The following is a 21,178-nucleotide window of genomic DNA, read 5'->3' as shown; positions in this document are numbered from 1 at the left end:
CTCCCATTCTCAAGCACTTTACACACCAATTTATAAACTACAGCAAAAATGTGTTTTCAGAACTTTGTGAGAGTTTTGATAAGGCTGTTGTGGTAGGTAGTAATTATTAATAGAGATAACACTTCTAGCTGTAAGAACATGTTCTTTTTTGAAGTAAAACTGAGAAGCTCAGTCCTTTCATAATTTAGAAGTAGTTCAAAATGTTGTATATCTTCTGCCTCTTGAGGGATATACATAAATTACTGCATAGCAATCATATTTGATAACTGAGATTACTATTATAATAACTATAGCAAGACTTCCAAAAGTATAGCTTTCAAAATGCAAAATAGTTAGTCCAGAACAACATTCTATTACCCTTTTTCTATTTTGCTGTCTTCTTTCATTTGAAAACTAGGATTTCCACAAGGCTTCTCACAACATTGATTACATTTTACAGGATCAGTTGTATTTTCCACATTCACTTTTCACTTACTGGAGATACAGCTTCACCTGTAATTTTGTATATTCCATGTAAAAAAGACATGTAATCACAAATTTGTTACAATCCCAATCCCATAGTAAAGAATTTTAATACGATGGAAAATGCATACAAGGGCTGAATCCAGTAATCTTGGACTAACCCTAACCATACTGATTTTCTGTGTCCATCTAAAAAGCAGATTTTAATTTCCTTCAGTTAATCCCTAATATAGTAGTTTCGACACAGTTCAAAGATGCTTTTTTTCCTTGTAACTAAAATTAAATTGCACAGTGTGTTAGATCATTGATTAAATAAGTGAGGGTGATAAATGGTTCATGAGGCAGATCGCAACAACTGTAAAATACAAATGTCATTTTGAAATAGTCATTATTTATTTTTTCTTTAAATACTATGTTTTAATTCTAGCACTCTGGCATTGGTGGAGCAGCAGCTGGCAAGAAGAACAGAACTTGGAAGAACCTAAAACAAATTCTTGCTTCTGAAAGGGCATTGCCATGGCAACTCAATGATCCTAGCTGTAAGCTGCTTAGATGCTTTGCATGTATTTATAAATAATAAAATCCACACAAATTACTTTCTTTAAAATGAACCTAAATTTTATCTATGTATGCAGTATCCTGACTGAGCAAATTCCAATAACTTAAGAATAGTCTGACCCCACAACCAAATGGAAAGGAACATGAAACAATTGGGAGCCGTGTTAGAAAGTTTGTGTATGTTTTAGAGAAGTTTGTGAGGAAAATAAATCTATTTGAACCAAGGGCCTGAGTTTCTTACTCAGGTCAAAATGATGTCACCTTTATTTATGTTGAGCATTATTCTAAGGCAACCAGGGGCGGTACTTGTGATCTACTTTGGAGTAAGGTATTGCTCATCATGAATAAGAGAGGCAGAATCTAACCCTCAGTTTTTATCTGGGCAATCTATAAGAAATGAAAAAACAGCTCGGGAATTGTGTGTTTGCAGTTTTCATATTTTATCAGTCTGTAAGGGAATATCCACACTGCAAAGAAACCCCCATGGCAACAAATTTTAGTACCCAGTCAGCTGATTCGGGCTTGTGCCATGGGGCTAAAAATAGTAGTGTAGATGTTTCTGCTTAAATTGGGTCTTGGTTCCTGAAACCCAGCAAGAAGGTGGGTCTCAAAGCTCAGGCTCCAGCTTGAAGAGGAATGTCCATATTGCTGTTTTTAAATCCATAGCACAAGCCCAAGTTAGTTGATTCAGTTTCTGAGACTTACTGCTAAAGGATTGTTGGGGTTTTGTTGCGGTTTTTTTAAGTGTAGGCATATTTTCAAGGGTTTTATCCAAAAATAACTGGCCAAATTTAAAAGTGTTTTGGAGACTACTATTATAAAAAAATGCAGATGACTGCATGTTCCTGGCTGTTATAACTGACAATCTGCTGATGTTGCTATTTCCACTATATTCTATTTGTAAAAGTAAATTTACTCTTTAAAAAAAGTAGAAAAACAAGTGTAATTGCATATTTTAAAACAGCTGCCTATTGCATGAATATCTTTTGAATTATTGCCTTACAGTGCACATGACGATTAAAGGATCTGATCTGCTAAATTGGAATCCTTCATCCATAAAATCTGAATCAGATGCATTTTGGGGGAAAGAAGCTAGACATGTACAAGATAATTTTGTGCATATCAGTATTTTGTTGAGTTAGGTTTTTTTTTTTTAAACTATTGGAACATACGAGTTATGTGTGATTGAAGGTTTGCATATAAGAACAATGCTATTGCTGACTAATGGACATCAAAATAGCAATTTCCATCTTTTCATTTAAGTATTCAGACAATTTTCTAGGTCATTGGCCACGCTTGAAGTGGCACATGCCTAAAGATTTATCTGATTTAAAAGATTACGTTGCTTTTGTGGATTACAGTATTTCAAAGCTTCAGCCTTGAGCAATGTTTGGTGGTCTTAATATACAGCAGGCATAGTGACTATACTGGCAGAATTATCTGACTGTAGATAAAATACAGTCATTAAGACGTACATGAAACCAGTGTGTTTGTAGGACAGTACAAATAGTTGTCTTGCATTTTTCTTCCTTTGGGGCCACTCCTACTCACCTTACTCTTGTCAGTAAGGCAAGCAGGATGAGGGCCTTAGTGTACAACAATGTTTCTCAAAGTGGTCCACGAAACTACTTTGAGAAACCTGCCACTCCTATATGTTTATTTATCAGTTCTGTTGCCACAGAGCCTCACAGGTTCCATTGGCTCTCATTCACCATTTGCAACCAAGGGGAGCTGTGGGAAGCGGCGTGGCCTGGGCCACCGTTTTCCATAGCTACCCTCAGCTGCAAATGGTGAACCAGAGCCAATGGGAGCCACAAGGCTCTGTGGCTGTGGAGCCAATAAACAAATACACCGGAGCAGCCAGTTAGCAGGTTTCTTAGGGTGGTTTCGCAGACCACTTTGAGAAACACTGGTGTACAAAGACATCAAGCTAAATGTTTCCATTTAATATTTCTTCAAGTCTCTTTGCCATTCTATTCATGGAGGTTAGGTCCATAAAAGGCTATTAGCCAGGGGGTAAGGAATGGTGCCCCTGGCCTCTGTTTTGTCAGAGGCTGGAGAGGGATGACAGGAGACAAATTGCTTGACCATTGTCTTCCATCCACCCCCTCTGGGGCACTTGGTACTGGCCACTGTCGGCAAATAGGGCTAGAATGGACCTTTGGTCTGACCCAGTATGGCCATTCTTATGGCTAGTCAATATACATTTCACTTAGTAAAATTATTGCTTTTCAATAGTTTTAACAATAACAAGTGCTTTTCAAGTGTTATTTTTATTTTTTTTTAAAAGGGTGACTCTGAAAAGATAGAATGTAGAAGTTAATATCTTAATTTTTTTCTTTTTGACATACCTTTTAGACTTCAGCATTGATGCTCCTCCTTCCTTTAAACCAGCCAAGAAATACTCTGATATTTCAGGACTACCTGTAAGTATTTTTTAACTTATCTAAGGGTACGTCTAGACTACATGCCTCTGTCGGCAGAGGCATGTAGATTAGGCTACCCGACACAGTAAAATGAAGCGTCGATTTAAATAATCGCCGCTTCATTTAAATGTACATGGCTGCCTCGCTGAGCCGACAAACAGCTGATCAGCTGTTTGTCAGCTCAGCGCGATAGTCTGGACGCTCCCCTGCCGACATCAAAGGTATTTGTTGACCACCCAGGTAAACCTCCTGGGATGAGGTTTACCTGGGTGGTCGACAAATACCTTTGATGTCGGCAGGGGAGCGTCCAGACTATCGCGTTGAGCCGACAAAACAGCTGATCAGCTGTTTGTCGGCTCAGCGCGGCAGCCATGTACATTTAAATGAAGCGGCGATTATTTAAATCGCTGCTTCATTTTACTGTGTCGGGTAGCCTAATCTACATGCCTCTGGCGACAGAGGCATGTAGTCTAGACGTACCCTAAATTGGCATCTCATTTCTCACAATACAAAATTAAGACGTATTCAGGTAGGTCCCACTTCAGCAATGTGCTTAAGCATGCCCCATTGATTTAAGGACAAAGCTTGATCTAAAATGCCTCTGTATCACATGCTTCCAAGATCTAAGTGGACTCCATGGCTAAAGAGCCAAAGCAGATTAAAGGCTTTGCCTCATGATATAGCTGCACAAGTTCCCCTATATTTCCCCTTCTCAGAAGTAGATTCTGGTTCCTCTCACACATCTACACATACTTCCCATTACAGGAAGGGACCTATTTTCAGTTGCTTATAATTTTTCCAAACTTCACCATTCAGGTCAAAACTTTCTATGTCAAATATCTGCCTCCAGCTTATTATTCTTAGTCTTATTTGGAAAAACGATTCAATAGCTACAGAGAATAAGATTAAAGAAAAAATCATTGTTTGGTTTGTGTTAAAAAATTCTTTCAGCTGTTTTATTGAGAAGCTCTCATGCTCCTGTGATTTGGAGTATGAAGTTGGAATTTGGCAATAATTTTATTTTGTGTCAGATGTATCTTTTTGCTACTGTTGTGGAAACACACCCAAATTTAGCCAAATTATAAGATGCCAGTTCAGATATGTTTAGTAGAGGGTCACTGGAATTTGGCAGCTAAATTCTTCAAAAAGTCCATCTTCACTGAGCATAGTTAATGCTGTTGAATGCTGCCCTAAAGACTTGGAGTTTACTTTGATCTCTGCTACCAATTTCCCATGTGATATTAGTCAAGTCACTTAAACTATACTTTAAAATTAATTGTGTGGTTCCTCAGTTTCTGGATGCCTACCTTGAAACATGTAGGGTCTGATTTACAAAAGTGCTGAGCTGAGTGCAGAAAAACTGAAGCCCATAGTACAGTGGTGGGCAACCTATGCCCTGAGGGCCACATGCGGCCCAGCAGGGTTCTATGTGTGGCGCAGAAGACATTTGGTCTACTGTTGCCTTTGTGCAGGGTTTCTTGATTTCGCTGGCTTCTATCCAGGTATTTTTTTCCTGCTGGTATTACTGAAGTGACATGCACATAAAGCAAGGGCATGTGAAGTGATGTGTGTGCTGATTGCACGCACCATTGACTGTGAGAGCTGGGTGCTCCCTCTGTATCCAATCAGAGTTCTGCTGTAGTTTAATTGGCACACCCCACAAGTACTAGGTATGCAAATGCAGTTACAAAAACTGCCCTATCCTGGGAGATTGTCTTGGTTACGACCATCTTGCAGCCCAGTGTGATGAAGGAGTTCCACTCATGCAGTCCACGTAGGTTGCCCATTGCTGCCATAGAAGCTTTGCTTTGAACATGGAAAGTACCATATAATGGTAAATACGCTGGAAAAAGCAGGCCCTGAGCATCTCAAACCCAAAATTGATGGACACTTTTGACCTTAAACTCTGTGCCACAGTTTCTATCCCTAAAGCTAGGATATAATACTTCTCTACCTCAAGGGTATGTAAGCATAAATTCATTGTGAATCATTCAGATGCTGTAGTGATGATAGTCAGAGAAGACTGCCTGGGGAAATTAATATCTCTATTTTCAGAACAGGGTTAGAGTAGCTGCAGTAAATACAGTACTGAGCTACACATCAAACCATGAAGAGAAAGCAAAGCTCTGAATAGTTGCTTATTAAGTGAGCACTGTGATAGAATGTGATCACAGAAGACCCCCTTAAGGGTGCTTCCCCAGGTGCTGACAAAGCCACTGCCACTCGCCTTCTTGCTCTCTGGGGCTTCTCACCACCCTGTCTTGCTGGACCTGCTCATATGGTTTCCCCCAGCCACGGCACAGAAGTGAGATCACACACACACACACCCCACCATCTCAGGAGCAATATAGTCACTAAAACACTTCCGGTCTGAGAAAACTGCAGCTTAGGGCCCAGCTTCTAAGGAGACCACTCCCTAAATGGGATCAGAACCCCAAATGAATTGTTTAGGGAAGCCCCCTATAATAATGAAAGAAGGATGTACACACTGATTGCCCCAGGTAAAAGTTATTTACAATGGGCTTGATAGTAAATAGTGATTTTTATTAAGTACAAGCAGTAGGATTTAACTAGTTACAAGTGAAAACAGGCAGAGCAAAGTAGATTAGAAATTCAAAATAACCCGCCTCCCCCCCAAAAAAGCTTAGCTAATTCTAACATACACTCAAGCTCATCACAACCTCACCCTAAAATTGTTCTTAAGATAAACCTCCAAAACCAGGGAAATCTCCTCAATTATCCTCTTAGGTGTGTCATGCTAGTCAAAGACCAAGAAACTGCTACTTCTAATTTCCCATTGTTTCATAGATTCCACTTGGGGTGGGGATTCTGTTTCTACATCCCACTCTTGCATGGAAATTACTTGGTCAGGCCCTACCAGTTGGGGAGGGGAGCAGGAGATCACATGAATTCTTAGGACCAACTTAGTCTTTAGCTAAGACTTAAAGGACAAAGGAGGCTGTTTACAGTTGATAGTCTTGACCATGGGTTCCCAAACTGGGGGGAGTGAAGAAGGATGGGAAGAGATCTGTCACAAGCACTATCCATTTTGAGCATCGACTGCTGCAGAAAAAATGGAATGTGATCGTGTAATTAAAGATTGTATTATAATGCATACACACAAGGGGGCTGAAATTAAACTTGTACGGGCAACATTAGTTCAGGCATTTTCTAACTTTTGAGCACTTTGCAACCTTAATTTTAACATATTTCTTTGATTATATTATAAAATAAAGCAGTTGGTGAATGACATCAAATGAGATTAATGTCTCCCATAGGATTCTTCCTCTCTGACTGATACCTGAGAAATTGAATGGACCACTAGAATCTCATCTGGCAGCTCCTAAATCTAGAGGGTTGATCAGTGGAGCCCTAAGCAGATCCAAAATTTGTATCTGTAAAAATGATTGCAGATATCCGCATCCACATCTGTGGCTACTCATGGACATAAAATGGATATTTGCAAATTTGCAGTTCTAGATACAAAATGTGTATCCATATCTGCAAAAATGAGAATCTGCATTTACATCCACGGATACAGACACCTGCAGATATAAAGCAGATATCCACAGATTTGCAGGGTTCTGTCAGTCAGACCACTGATTCAGACACATGACTTCTTCCCCTGTCATTTGTGACACTGCTCATCATCTAATGAAACCACTCCCCAGCCAGCCAGTTTGTGTTTTTTAACTAGAATATTATCTCTATTATGATAGCACCCAGATCCCCAAGGAAGGATCTGAGTACAGTTGTACTAGGTGCTACGTGAACAATTTAATCAGACGTCTCTTATTCTATAGGTGAGACAGGACACAACAGGTAGATGAAATAGGCAAATAGGGTAGTTTGGGAGGATGAGATAATAAAACATCTTCTGAATACATCTTGGGTCAGATTTCCTATTATGCTTATGGCTGGAAGGTTTTTCTTGACTGTGATCAAAATATCTTGTTTAACAGCCTTTCTTATTAAAATAAGAGATGATGTGTCCTTTAAATTGCTGAGGCTAGAATTGATTCATAAGAAGCACATCATTTATACTTAAAATCACTTCCTAAAGGGAAGATGCAGTGAGTAATGAGATATCTTAGAAGTCTAGTCCAAAAAAGTCACCCTGTTCTCTGTGAGAAATCTCATAGCATTTGTGTGAGAATGTTTCCTGTGAGGAGTGCAGGATTCCCCAAGAAATGATATGTACAATAAATTCTTTAGCATTACTCATGCCAAGGAAGTATTAAATGCCCTGTCTTATATAAAATGAGGAGTGCATTAAAACTTTCTCCTCACTGTATCAGCAGTTATTTTACATACCACAACTGAATTCTGTTGATTCTGGTCTCTTTGTGTGTGGTAACACAAATGGAGTTATATCCCTTCATGGTCTAACAAGGCAGTCAATTTATAGTTTTAGTGTGGCATGTGTTAAAAGTTCAAAAATAATTGTATTTATGGATTGCATTTGCATTTTTTTACACACAAACTCTTCTGTTGAAATTTAGAAGATAGGCCTATGTTCATATTAACATACAGGTCAAAGTCATCTATCAGAAAAAAATTACTCAAATACTTGAATTTCTCTGCCTTTCATATCAGCTTCATTGCTGTAGAAACAGACCAAGATGATTACGTACTTCAAACATGATAAAAAGTATCTGTGACCTTTGACTTAGTTTACAAAATGTGGAGGGCTTTTTCCTTGCAAAATTGCATTTCTCTGCTTTTTCATCTGGTTTAATTATTACAGAAATATTTGAAAAAGTTTTAATCAGATTATTTCTGGCATCATTTATCTGGAAATCACTAGATGGTAATTACATGTAGTATATAGTAATGGCTTGACCTCCAGTTTGAAGTATGACTTGTAGAGGATCCTTTCAGGGTCACAAAGTTTTAACAAACATTTCATGAAATGCAGTAAATAAGTAGATACTATTTAACTGAAAAACTTACTGCTGTTGTCCCTTTAAAAATCAATCTGTTGTTTAGACTTTTCTTACAGACCTTGAGCCAAACTCAATAGAACTCAGATGTATTTACAAATATATACTCAGGATAACTCATTTCCATCATCTTGTACGATATTGGCCCTTCGTCATATCCTACATTTGCAATTTTCTAAAAACTACATGGAAAGGTTTATTTCTTTAAATATTTTCCGTGTTAAATTGTTGGTTCTCTCACTCTATATATAAAAAAAACTTTTCCTACAAGACAAGAGAGTGGTATCATCACATCACTCTGTGTCCTGTAGCCCCTCCCTCTGCCTACAGCCATTCAGCATCTCTCCTCCCCAGTGCGGCCTCCAGCCAGGCCCAGCCCAGTCCCCCAGTGACTGGGGGGAGAGCTGGGACTGCCAAGACCAGAGTGGGGGAAAGGGTTTGGGTCAGGGCTGACCTGGGGGAGAGAGCTGGGCCTGGCAAAGACGGGGAGAGAAGTGGGCCCTCCCTGGCCAAAAAGGGGGTTGGCGAGCACAGCGAGCCAGGGGCACAGCCACCTAGTTTACATTTTTTAAATGCTACATGGTAATAGGCCTCAGTCTACTCTTCTACATAACTCAGCCATGGCAATTGACTAGATTGCTTCCCAATAGCCACGTACTGAACTTTCTCTTTTAGAGTCCCCCACCTAAATTATTCTGCCATGGAGAACATTTCCTTCCCAGCATTGGAACTGGCAAGGAGTTCAACACTACACCTTGAATTTGGGTTTACTTGCAATGTGCTTCTGTAGTACTTCCCGTCCCTTAGCTTCTGTGGTAATATGCTTCTTCAGGACACCAAGCTTCCACCGCCTCATAGCCTTCCACCATCCCAAATCTCTTGTCAGGGAGAGCAAGGAAGGAAGGTCTCAGAGCACTGATGGGCACAACATAAGATAATGTGAACAGGGTTATTTCGTGTGGGCCTTGGGCAGAGAGAACAATACCCTGGAGAGTAGGGTGTTTCTCTTCTTGCTCTACCCAAAGTGCTGAGTGCGATAGCTAAAATACACTCAAGATTTCTGGGGCACCAGGGAGAGATGGTTGATGGGGTGGAGCTGGAACCTCATCTAGGAAGCTCTAATCCAAATGTAGCAGAAGTGGAGAATACAAACTAGTCCAGTGTTAGTGTTGTCACAGCTACATTTGGAATAATGCAAAACCCCGAGGTCAAATTTCTTATCAGTTCAGTCACAGAAACACAAGCTTTTCTTTTAAAAAACCTTTGCATTTTAAAGAAAACGAAAGCTACAAACCATCTGAAACAAGAAGAAAAATCAAGCCAAAGCTATCAGACCACCCATAACTCAGCTGCTTTATTGGTAACTTATTGGCACAAACACCATTCTTTGGCAAATTACTGTGTAGAAAACTGTATCAGATATATAGTTGTTAGGGTGAAGATAGAGGACTGTAGTAGTTTGTTTTCCTGCTGTGTACTTTTGTATGTGAAGGTCTTTTAGCACTTTCATGTCTAACGAATTTTGATGTAAAAGCTTTTCCATGGAACCGTTTAGTTCTTGTAAAAGTTTTGACATGTGAGGGAAGAAAGAAGGATTGACTTTGTCACATGGTAACCTATTATACATTTTTAAATTTTTATACATATTATTATGAACTCAAGAAATGTTTTGTTTTGACATTTGTACTGAGATTTTTCTCTGAATGGTATCTCTGCCATTGTTTCTTTTCCAGGCCAATTATACAGATCCACAGAGCAAGCTGAGATTCAGTAGCATTGAGGAATTTGCCTACATTCGGATGCTTCCTTCAGATGTCGTTACAGGTTACCTGGCATTAAGAAAAGCAACAAGTATAGTTCCCTGAGACTTACCTTTGAATGACCAGTGATGGACTGGGATAACATTCAGTGTTTTAAATAGAATTGTAGTATTGAGGTTATATATAGGGGGGTTATTACAAATATATATTTATGTCTGGAAGTGGCTGGTATTGAACTGTGCATTCGAAAGAATGTTTAGTTTTAATTTTGATACATTTTGTCAGTTTTGCCATTAATTTCAGTGGGGCCAGGATTTCACCCTCGCTATTGTTATGTGTATTGATATTTGTCTCAGAAGACGAATGAGCGATCTGATTCTGAGTTCTAAACTCACCTGGCATATGGATTTCCTTTTGTGGCTGTGGAAAAGTCACAACTTCTTTGCCTCAGTTTGCCCCTCTCCACAAATACTTCTCTGAATGCTGCTGTGGAAACTAGTTGGTTAATGTCCATTAAATGTATTGAAAATGAACACATCTGTACATGTGCTAATAGTTATATTGCAAACTTAATTATCTTAATATGGGCCATGGCACTGGGTGAGGAAATAGAAACACAATATTGGCATATTTTAGCAGTGAAGGAAATTGTCAGCATAATTAAAATTATATACACAAACTATGATACAAGACTCAGACATAACGAATAGTGAAACAAGGGGTGAATTAAAGTTGTATAGGCAGCCTAAATTCTGGCATTTCCTTAACTTTCGAGAGTATGACTTTGCAACCTTAATAATGGTCTTTTTAATGCAGTTTTTTGCATGAAGTTTCCTAGCTTTTTAAAAAAGCAATCTGAATGAACAGAAATACCATCATTAGCATAATATAAAAACCCATATGATTCATTAACAGGGTCAGAATCTTCAGAATCACAATACTGACCTCTGTCGCATGAACTAGTGAAGGTACCAATACTAGGTTGGCATCTGCGCTGTGGACCTGCACTAGTGGGGTATTAGAGATATTGATGACTGATTTCGCAGATATCTGTTGACAGGAGAGTAATGAGGAGACTCAGGAATCTTGGATTCCATTCCAGGCTTTGGAGGGCAGTGTGATCTAGTGGGCATGATCTGTTGTGCCAATTCTACCTCCTCAAGCATCATTCCTTGTGCTTCAGGCTTTCCAGTCTCTGTCTGTTCTCCCTTCCCCATGCCTGGCTCTCTGCCCCAGTGTCCTTGCCCCACAAGTTCTCATCCTGCCCTTTTGGGCTCCCAGTTTGTTCATACTCCTCCCCCATACCTTTACTCTGTTTATTCCCAGATCCCTACCTCACTCTTTCAGCTCATGGTCTCTTATCTGCATGCCCAATGAGTCCCAGTTCCCTCTGTCCTGTCTCATCACACAGTAATTCTTTGCCAGCTCTGGTTTCCAGTGTCACACATGCTGTCCCATCCATGCTTCCAGATCCAGTCTCCCTCCGAGCTACTTGTCCAGTCTGTCTCTAGCTCCCTCTCCCAGTCTTTTGGCCCAGCTAGTACTTGCACCCCGGCTTCTTGTCAAATTTGTTTCCTCCACTTCACCTCCTCCTCACCGCACCACTGGTTCTTAATCCCATAGTCCTTTATTGAATTTTAATGGTCAAGTTAAAGAGAAATTGAGTCATTGTGGTCTTGTGAACTGAACCTGAGCGCATGATAGCCAATCTGTTCTAATGACAGCTCTGCCGTGGACTCACTGTGTTACCTTGAGCAAATTGCTTCATTGATGTCTCCATTTTCTCATTTGTGAAATGGGGCTAATGATACTTAGGAGTCTAAACTCCCAGCAATGAGTGTCTGCACTGTGTTTTGCACACACAGCCCTATATAAATGCTAATTATTATTATTATTATAGATTTTTCTCTACTACAGGGATGAATACACAGAACACTGTCAACATTGGCTCACTTGTAACTCCTAAATAGAAAGATTAATTAATGGGAAATTTCAAATTTTACTAGATGTATCTGGGATTTAAATCCCATTTTTTAAAATGATCCAATACTCAAAACAAAGTCAATTAAAATAATCTTTTTGATGTGCTTAGAGCAGGTCCCTCAAATCCTTGGATATTGGATAATGCCTCAACTATATCCCAGAACAGAATATAATGTCAGTTAACATCAAGGCCACATTCCTGGTTATAATGTTTTAAAAGAGATGTTTTCTCCTTCCTTTATACACTGAGGATGTGTTTAAGATGAGCTTAACTTTGATATGAAATGTAATAGTGTAGTACTACTGTTACTATGGTAAGATCAGTGTTGCTTTGACTGGGCAGACAGCAGCTCAGAAAATTGGATTTCAACACAGGTTATTGGCTCCCACAAATAAATTTAAAGTTCTTTTGATACAAATCCCTACAGGCATACTTTAAGAGTCCACTTTCCCCCTCCTCCAGTTTTGTTGTAGCCCTGTTGGTCACAGGATTTAAGAGATCAAGCAGGGTGGAATAATATATTTTATTGAACCAATTTCTGTTGGTGGAAAGGACAAGCTTTAGCACTTCACAGAGGTGTTTAGAGTCTCTAGCAGGATTGCTATTGGGGGCATAGCTATATGGAATCATACAATGTCCGTATGTAATCATATTTGTTTAAAATGTTCTGCTGTACAGCATATATATTTATATAAGTACATTAAATACTACTTTTGATAACCTTTGTCATATTGAATGAAATCATACTTACTAGAGGTTCTGATTGTTTTTAAAAACAATACTTGGTGACCCTTCTCTTGATGCATGTTTGTTAGGTTATCTTTTTCTTCTCCCTCTTCCTTGTTAGCTACTACTACTTTTTTTATTTTTTTCCCCCTCATCCCAAGTGACTCTCACAGATTGAGCTGTGGCGTAATCATAATAGGAAGTAATTCACCCTGGACATATAACATTAAACTTAAAAAAGTCAGTTTACTCTGTGGAATAATCAACATATACTTCAACTGGCAGAAAGTTGAACTATAAATCTTTTCCAATATCTGACTGTTAATCACTCGATCTTGGATCTGGATCTGCTACTATCATCTCTCGTTTCAGCAAGAGCAGGATCATCTTTGTAATTACATACAAATTGAAAGTTGAACAAACCAAGAAGCTAATACATACTATTGAGGAGTAGTTCTTAAAATATATATATTCTGGAGCATCTTACAGAGAGTTGAAGACTGAAAAGAACATGTAACCTTATACATTTCATTTAAATGGTAATGAAAACTTAGAAAGGAAGACATTTTGAAACGGCAAACTTTTGGGAAGGGAGCACCTTATTGAGAGAATGGATTTTGACTTTTAAGACAGCCCCATGTGCAGCATTGTCTGCTCATGATTTTGGAAGGAGTTAACTGTTTAATGTAAAACATCACCATCTATAAGTTGTCACCCATTGATACAGGCCACCATTTATTTTAATCTCGAGCAGGCTGGTATTAATAAACTCTTATTATATTCATGAGTGATTTATCAACTGATAGTAGCACCCCATTTTCCCCTACGTAGCTGTTCCTCTATATAGAGCCATGTTGATGGATACCATGGAAAGCAGTCACCCTCAGAGCAGTGTTCCCTCTAAGTTGCGTGCCTATTTTAGGTCTGCCTCTGCTCCAGCCCCCGCAAACTGCTTTCCACGTTGAAAGTAGAAAGTTAGGGAAGAGGTAGGGGGAGAACTAAAGTGAGGGTGGGTGAAGAGAGTAAGGGGCTTGTGCTGAGGGGAGAGGAGGTGGCCAGGGCAGGAGAAGAAAGGAGCAGGCACCATGGAATAGGGTGGATGAGAGACAAATTCCAGGGGCAAAGAGGAGACAATGAGGAAAAGGACAGGAGTGGGGAGGGGAGATGTCAGTGGGGGTGGAAGAAGGGAGGGGACAGGGTGATGCTGGGAGAGGAGAGGGAGAGACAATGGGGGCAAGAGGGAGGAAGAGGCGAGGGGAGGAGTGGGTACCAGGAGAAGAGGGGTTGAAAGGAGGGGTGGGCATATGAGGAAGGTGGGGATGGAGCAAGTCATGTGTGGGGGCCTGAGGAGAATTGGGGCAGAGGGTGGTGAGGGGATGGGTACCAGCGAGAAGGAGGGCAGGGACAGAGAAGGGAGAGGCACCAGGAAAGTGCAGTGTTAAGGGAAGGTGCAGGAGCCAGGGGGATTGTGGGGGTTAAACAGAAGGGCAGCCACATGGAGGGGCGGGATGGGCACCAGACGGGAGAGGCAGGGCAGGTAGGTAGAGGGAGGTGTTAGGAGAGGGGATGGGTAGCTACGGATGATCAGAGTGGGGCTAGAGTAGGAGTGGGCACAGGGGTCAAGGAGGATGGGGAGAGGGGCAGGTCTCCAAAGGGCTGAGGGGATTGAGAAGGGAAGGAGCCAGGATAGCAGAGGAGGGTAAGAGGTGGGGGGCAGCAGCAGGCACCAGGGGAGCAAATGGGGCGAGGGGAGGGTGGGAGACATGGCAATAGAGGGAAAATAGAGGTTTATGAGATATTTATTAATAACTTGGGTGACAATGTGGTACACATCTGAACAAGTCACATGAACTCAATACTAGTGCACAAGAAAAAACTCACTCATAGGTGGAAAATCTTTTAAAGAGGGAACATTGCCTCAGACACCAACATTTTCTCACTTTCTTCCACCCCAGAATCTGGATCCTCATGGAGCCCCCACCGAAGGGTATCCACAGAATCTAAGAAGCAGGGGGATATGGTGAGGTGCTGCCTTTGTCTCCAAATCTGCAAAGGGGAACATTTGCTTTTCTTCAGTAGGCCACAAATTTAAAACAAGTTTCATAAATTATTCTGTGAAGATCAATGCTGAAACCTCACATGAAATCCCTTCCCTTAAAGAGAAATGAATTATTATTAATAAAGTGAAGACAGTATATCACTTGAGAATTTATGAACTGGCTTCAAGGCTCTTAAAATCTGTAACTCATTTTTTGTGGCTTACATATGCACAGACTAGCATATAATTTTCATTTCTAAGATACAGTGGGAAGGAGAAAAGTTCACATAGATAATCAGATTCTGAAAAGATCAGATGTACAGTCCTTTTTAAAGAGCCAGCCCAGCAATATTTGTGTTACTAGAAAACACTTCAGTCACACTAAGAAGATGACGGTCCCATAAATATTACAAGAATTCATAAAAATGCCTGCTTATTTTTCTCATTTTAGCTTGTGTGTTATGATTACAAACCACTTTTCTTTGCTTGCTGAAAAGCGGGTAGAATATAATAAAGTAATACATTTTCATGTAAGAAAAAGCATTCTGTTTAAGTCCACTTGGCATCTCCATGTACTGCTTGACTTGATTTTCTATTATCTGAAGAGCTTACATCCAGTAGTTTCAGATGACTACACTATTGTAAATCACAGTCTAGGATGCAATGGGAGTAATCTCTTGAGATGCCTAATAATAACTAATAAACTGTGGTTAAAGTACTGGTAAGTATTGCTTGTGTAATTGAATAAAGTTTATGACCTATGAGATCACAGGTTTTAAGAACACAACATCGCTTTCCCTGCTGCTGTAGCCTAAAAACAAAAAGTATTACATATAAATCGTAACATTAGTGGACTAGATCATGAGATTTTTATATTTTTAAACTTACTGTTGTCAGCATCTTGCCTCCGGGGTTTATTCTTCTTGCAGTTACTTAACTGCAAGAAATCAGTTATTTGATTCTGTTAAACTTTACATTAGTTTAATAGCCTAGCATCTGTCCTTGTGAATTTCAAAAGTCTTCCTCAATATACTATAACTGGGACTCTCTGCTGACCTTGACTTTGCACAAAATTCCACCAAGTGAAAGGAATGAAAAAACGGACTCACCAATGCAGCCTATCTGTACCTCACAAATGAATGCGGGACAGATCACTTTTTCCATCTAACAAGTTTTAATTAAACATGCAACTTCCTTTATTAAACATGGGGTAACAATCCTTAAGTGCACAGATTTGCAACCACAGTTAAACTATCAGCTGTGTTAGTCTGTCACGTTAAAAATAATGAGTAGTTCTGGTTGTGTCCTTAGGGAACCGCACACAGATTGGTCAAATATCTCGTCAAGCTAAGGGCTAGTGAAGGAATTTCTTGACAGCTTAAAAATTACGTCTGCAGGGGAGGCTAGTTTCAGAGCACACAAAAAGCAGAAGCTATTCCAGACTCAGTTCTAAAAACACACGAGTTAGCTCAAGTTGTAATTATAACTGAGTCACTAAGTAACAGGCAGCAAAATATAGTTAGAGTCAACCTCATCCCATGAAGCAAGGTGCCCAAAACCAGCACTGTAATATTAAACCCCTAACAAATAGGGAATTTCACTACAAATGAATGCTAGTCCATAGAGGCCCTAATTCAAACAAGGAAACAGAACTGTAGGTAAGACATACAAGTTACTTAAGTGAACCATTAGAGTGCCACACAAAGGGAATGTCTACACTAGCTCGGTTGTTCGAGCTAGGTAGGCAAATGAGGGCAACTGGAGTTGCAAATGAAGCCCGGGATTTAAATATCCTGGGCTTCATTTGTATCTTCCCAGGCGCCGCCATTTTTAAATCCCCCTTAGTCCGAACTCCGTGCCGGCAGCTACACGTGGCACGGAGTAGGTAGTTCGAATTAGGCTCTCTAATTCGAACTACCGGTACACCTCATTCCACGATCCTAATTCCCTTTAGAGTAGGGAAATTTGCCCCAGTGTAACAACATTAATGTAAATAAATCATCCCATGTTGCAATTTACCCTAGTGACATAGAGTTGGCATTAAGAGTTTGCACCGGTGGAATTATACCCTTGTAATTTTATCAATGCAAATTTCCCATCACCTGGACAAGCTCTAAACATAGCAGCCCAAATGGCACCTATCACTGTAGGTCAATTTCAGATTCTTGCAGTAACAGCAGTGTGGGTTAAGGTCAGAGTGGCAGTTAAGACAGGATCTATGCTACAGACCTATATCGGTATAATGATGTTGCCTAGGGGTGTGACTAATCCATGCCCCACCCAAGCAATGTAGCTATACTGCCCTAACCCCTCTTGTAGACAGTATTATGTCACTGGGAGAGCTTCTCCCATTGGCATCGCTACTGCTTCTCTGGGAGGTGGATTAACTACATTGATGGGAAAAGATCTTCACTTAAGCACTGCATGGGTGCAGCTACAGCGTTTTCAGTGTGGCCCAGGGATGGGCAATAATTTTCAAAAGGGGCCACTTCATGAATTTCTGAAGACCAGGATACCTCTTGTGCTCCCCCACCCACGGACCCTAATTGGCCTGAGGATGGGGCAGCACAAAGTCTTGTCCCCCACCCCAGTGCCTAGAAAGAATCACCAGCTGTTTTAAAACAGCTGGTGGTTCCCTCTAGGTGCTGCAATGGGAGGAGACTTTGCGTGCTCCCCCAGCCCCTGGGGGGAGAGCACAAAGTCTCTTGCCCCTGTCTTGCCAGGGGCTTGTGGCGCCTAGAGAGAACTGACAGCTGTTTTAAGGCAGCTGGTGGTTCCCTCTGGTGCCACATGCCTCTGGCAGGGGAGGAGACTTTGCATCCTCTCCCATCTCCGGTTTTGATTGGCCTGGGGGCAGGGGAGCAGCAGGGCAGCTGCGGGCTGAATGCAGCCCACAGAGGCTGTCATGCCCACCCCTAATGTAGCCCGACCCAAAGAACTACAAGTTTAGCTTTGATATTTGTTTTGGCTAAATCATTTTAAATGTAGCTTTAGGGAAACAGATTAAAAAAGGAACTTACTCATGGCGACACTCAGTATTGCCACGCCCAAGTGTTGGGCACCAAGGCTCCCTATATAATGAATGGGAAGAGATTGGTGCCTAAGAATGGGCTTCACAAATGCGAGCACACTGGGCAGCTCCCCACTGACACTAGCCAATGGAAGATGCCAAGGCAAGCGGGGCACCTTACACCCCACCCCCTTAGGGAGTTCACTGCCAAGTCTGAGCTGCAGAGAGGTGCCTCTCTCTGCTTGACATTCTCAGCTGCCTTTGGCACCTATGCTGTTTTTGCAAGACCCACCTTTATCCCAATAGATAGGGATACTCAGCTAAGCTGTGGGATTTCCCTGATTTAAGTCTCCCCCTCCATCTGCTAGGGAGAAAGCAACTGCCCAGAGATTTGCCACCATGCAGCTGGCCCTGAGATATGCTGGCATGGGACTCCCTCAGACTTGCCTGTGGAAGCTGCTCCCCTGCAAAGAAGCCTGAGAATGATGCTGTAGCCTAGTGGCTAGAGCACACACCTGGGAGGTGGAAGACCTAAGCTGTCATCCCTAGGCTGCCATCAATGACTTGAAATATTTATCCACAATGGAACAGTTTCAACTGCAGAGACTGAGGGAGCTACACACCAAAATAGCTCAGAGCCCCTGTGGTTAGGGCTCTCATCTGGGAGAGGACAGATCCTTGTTTGACTCCCTTCTCCCCCTCTGGTGGAGGGGGAACTTGAATCAGGGATCTCCCACATCCCAGGTGAACACCCTAACCCATTGGCCTAACGTTATTAGGGAAATTCTCCTCTTTTCCCTTCCCCCGGCTATTTTACGTGAGTTGAGCTGATAACGGACAGGAGCCTGATCTGAAAAACAGCCTCAGAGCTCTCCTACTGGTTCCGATTCCACAGCTAATTAGGCAGAGCAACACCTGTGTTCTGCCCGTTCGTGCAGCACACGAAGCTCCAAGTTGCAGGGCACATGCTAGGAGGCACGAACAGGTGCCTAGGAAACTTCTGCAAAAGTGCAGGCATCAAGTAAGTTTAAGTGCCTACAGGATTCAGCAGTGGCTGAGCAATGGTTTTCTGAATCCCAGTGGGGTCTGATTCTGGGATACGCACATGAATCCTTTTGCGAACCTAGTCCTTTAAAATACCACATAAACAGTACAACTGCAACTCTGTATCTACGAGTACCAAAATCTAATAGATAAATCATGATTAAACTTGCCAGAATAACAATGCTATGAACTAAGAGTTATTCTAGAGGAGAGTCTCTTAATGCAAAACTCTACGAGTGACTTGTAGATACTTCATTGAAATACTGATCTGGATATTTGGGTGGGGAAGACAGATCTGATATTGTTACAAGTTCTGTGAGGTTTGGAAAAATCCAGACAACCTTTGGGAATTCCTGAGATCAGCAAGACTATCATCTGCAGTATTTAACCACAAGTTAGACCCACCTCTTAGAAAGTATATACGTCTTACGACTGCTAAAAAAAGAATTCCTTTATACATAATGATGGGGTTATGCTTTAAAAACATTTATTGTCAAATGAGAGGTTAAGGTCATGATAATTCATGGTTTTGCTATAAATGAGTTACTGCCTGTGTCCTGCTCTGACTAATTTAGGTAAGTATAGCTTTCACCTTCTTTCATTCTCTGGTATATTTATATTGCAGGTGTGGGTGTCATACAATTGATAAAACCAAGTGATAAAAACAGCATTGCTGCAATAAACTGATAAAAATCAAGCAATAAAACCAGCATCATAGAAATAGCTGCACAAAATTGTAACGTCTGTTGTCAACCAATCTGAGATCAAATAATTCCTTCGAACTACAGGCCTGATTCCAAGTGGAACTGAGCATGTGCAACTCCCACAGACTTCAAGATAGAGCCTAAGGCTGCATTTAAGTCAGTGGGAGATTTGCCTGAGTAATGACAAAGTGATTGGGTTTTAGTCAAACAATGGTTTGGAATGAGAAATAAGATTTTGTCCACCTGTGAGGAAAGTTCAGAATTTGTTCAGGACTTTGTCTCAGGAATTATGTGGCTTTCTGCATAAAATGTAACTCCTAAGTAACCCTCAATGCCCATGTATACAACTCTAGGGAAGACTCAATGATCAAATCAAAGCTAGGAAACATTAAGAAAATATGCAGATATATTTATGTACAATGAGAAGCTTGTGTATAGTGCAGTAGATAGAATATTCACTGGCTGAGGGTGGGAGGGTAGGGTTGAGAAAACCTGAGTGCTTTTGGCAGCTCTGTCATTTTATTTATACTGAGACCTTGGGCTTGATTCTTAGGGAGTGATATACCGGGGGTTTGGTCTGCAACCATTTAAATCAAGGGGAGTTTTTCCCCCTCCCCTTTTGTGTTTTAATCTGTCCCTGTAAAACAAGGATAATGATATGTACCCAACTTTGTAAACCATAAAGAGTCTCCTGTAAAAATTGCTAAGTATTATTAAATAACTCCACCCATTGCTCAGCACTAGGTTCTGCTCCTAGAATCTCATTTTTAAAAACGATTATAATAGTTTGCCACTTAAAAAGGGAAGAGAGACAATTTTACAAAAGGCTGACTGACTAGAGATGTTTCACTCCGCACAATATTTCACTAGAAGATTTACCCAGTATTATTGGAGTCCTTAACTCAAATGCATTTTGTTTTTCTTAATTTAAATCATTGCTCTGAGATGGGGCTGGGGATGAGGGGTTCCAGGGAGAGAGGACAGCTCCCTCTTTCTCTCACCACTGCAGCTTGGGGCTAAGTGAGAAGTACCTTTCCATGGCCACTACTGGGCATAGCTGGGGGGAGGTGCATGTCCCTCAGCAGGGAGTGAGACAGACACAGAAACATAAACCCTCTGAAATATATAGTAGATAATTGTCCCTTTCTCCACCTTTGCCCCCTGCTGGCCCAATCGGATTATAGCTGTCTCAGCCTCTTGCTGCCCCCGTGGACATTCTGCAATAATAACTGTTCCTTCTACCAGACCCTTTCCCCCGTTCCATTTTATAAGAAACAATCTAATTTCATGCACATCCCATTATCTTGGCACAACTAAACCCTGACCTTGCTTTAAGTTATGATAAGAGGAAACTGTAGATCCAGTTTGGTGGTCCTCACTCTTACAGTTTAGGAGGAGTTTTTGAGCAAATGGACTCAGGTGGACAGACAGACACACATTTCTAAAATATATAGTAGATTATGCCAAATCGCACACTCCATCCACTTTTGCATGTGACACAAGAGAATCTTCTGTCTGATTAA

At 41.0% G+C, this 21,178-nt stretch overlaps 1 protein-coding gene across 1 annotated transcript in view; it reads left to right on the top strand.

The window, feature by feature from the left end:
* Nucleotides 1-17,398, top strand: part of INO80C (INO80 complex subunit C) — a 60,413-nt gene extending 43,015 nt beyond the window's left edge. The window contains exons 3-6 of the mRNA XM_075921641.2: nucleotides 890-1,001; nucleotides 3,379-3,446; nucleotides 10,123-10,240; nucleotides 14,815-17,398. Of these exons, the coding sequence (XP_075777756.2) occupies nucleotides 890-1,001; nucleotides 3,379-3,446; nucleotides 10,123-10,240; nucleotides 14,815-14,951 (435 nt within the window). The 3' untranslated portion in view covers nucleotides 14,952-17,398. The remainder of the gene's footprint in view (nucleotides 1-889; nucleotides 1,002-3,378; nucleotides 3,447-10,122; nucleotides 10,241-14,814) is intronic.
* The last annotated feature ends 3,780 nt before the right edge of the window (nucleotides 17,399-21,178 follow it).

This window comes from Pelodiscus sinensis, chromosome 2, assembly GCF_052426305.1.
Source record: "Pelodiscus sinensis isolate ZL-2025 chromosome 2, ASM5242630v1, whole genome shotgun sequence".
Taxonomy (NCBI): Eukaryota; Metazoa; Chordata; order Testudines; family Trionychidae; genus Pelodiscus; species Pelodiscus sinensis.
This window is presented reverse-complemented; position numbering and strand designations above follow the sequence as displayed.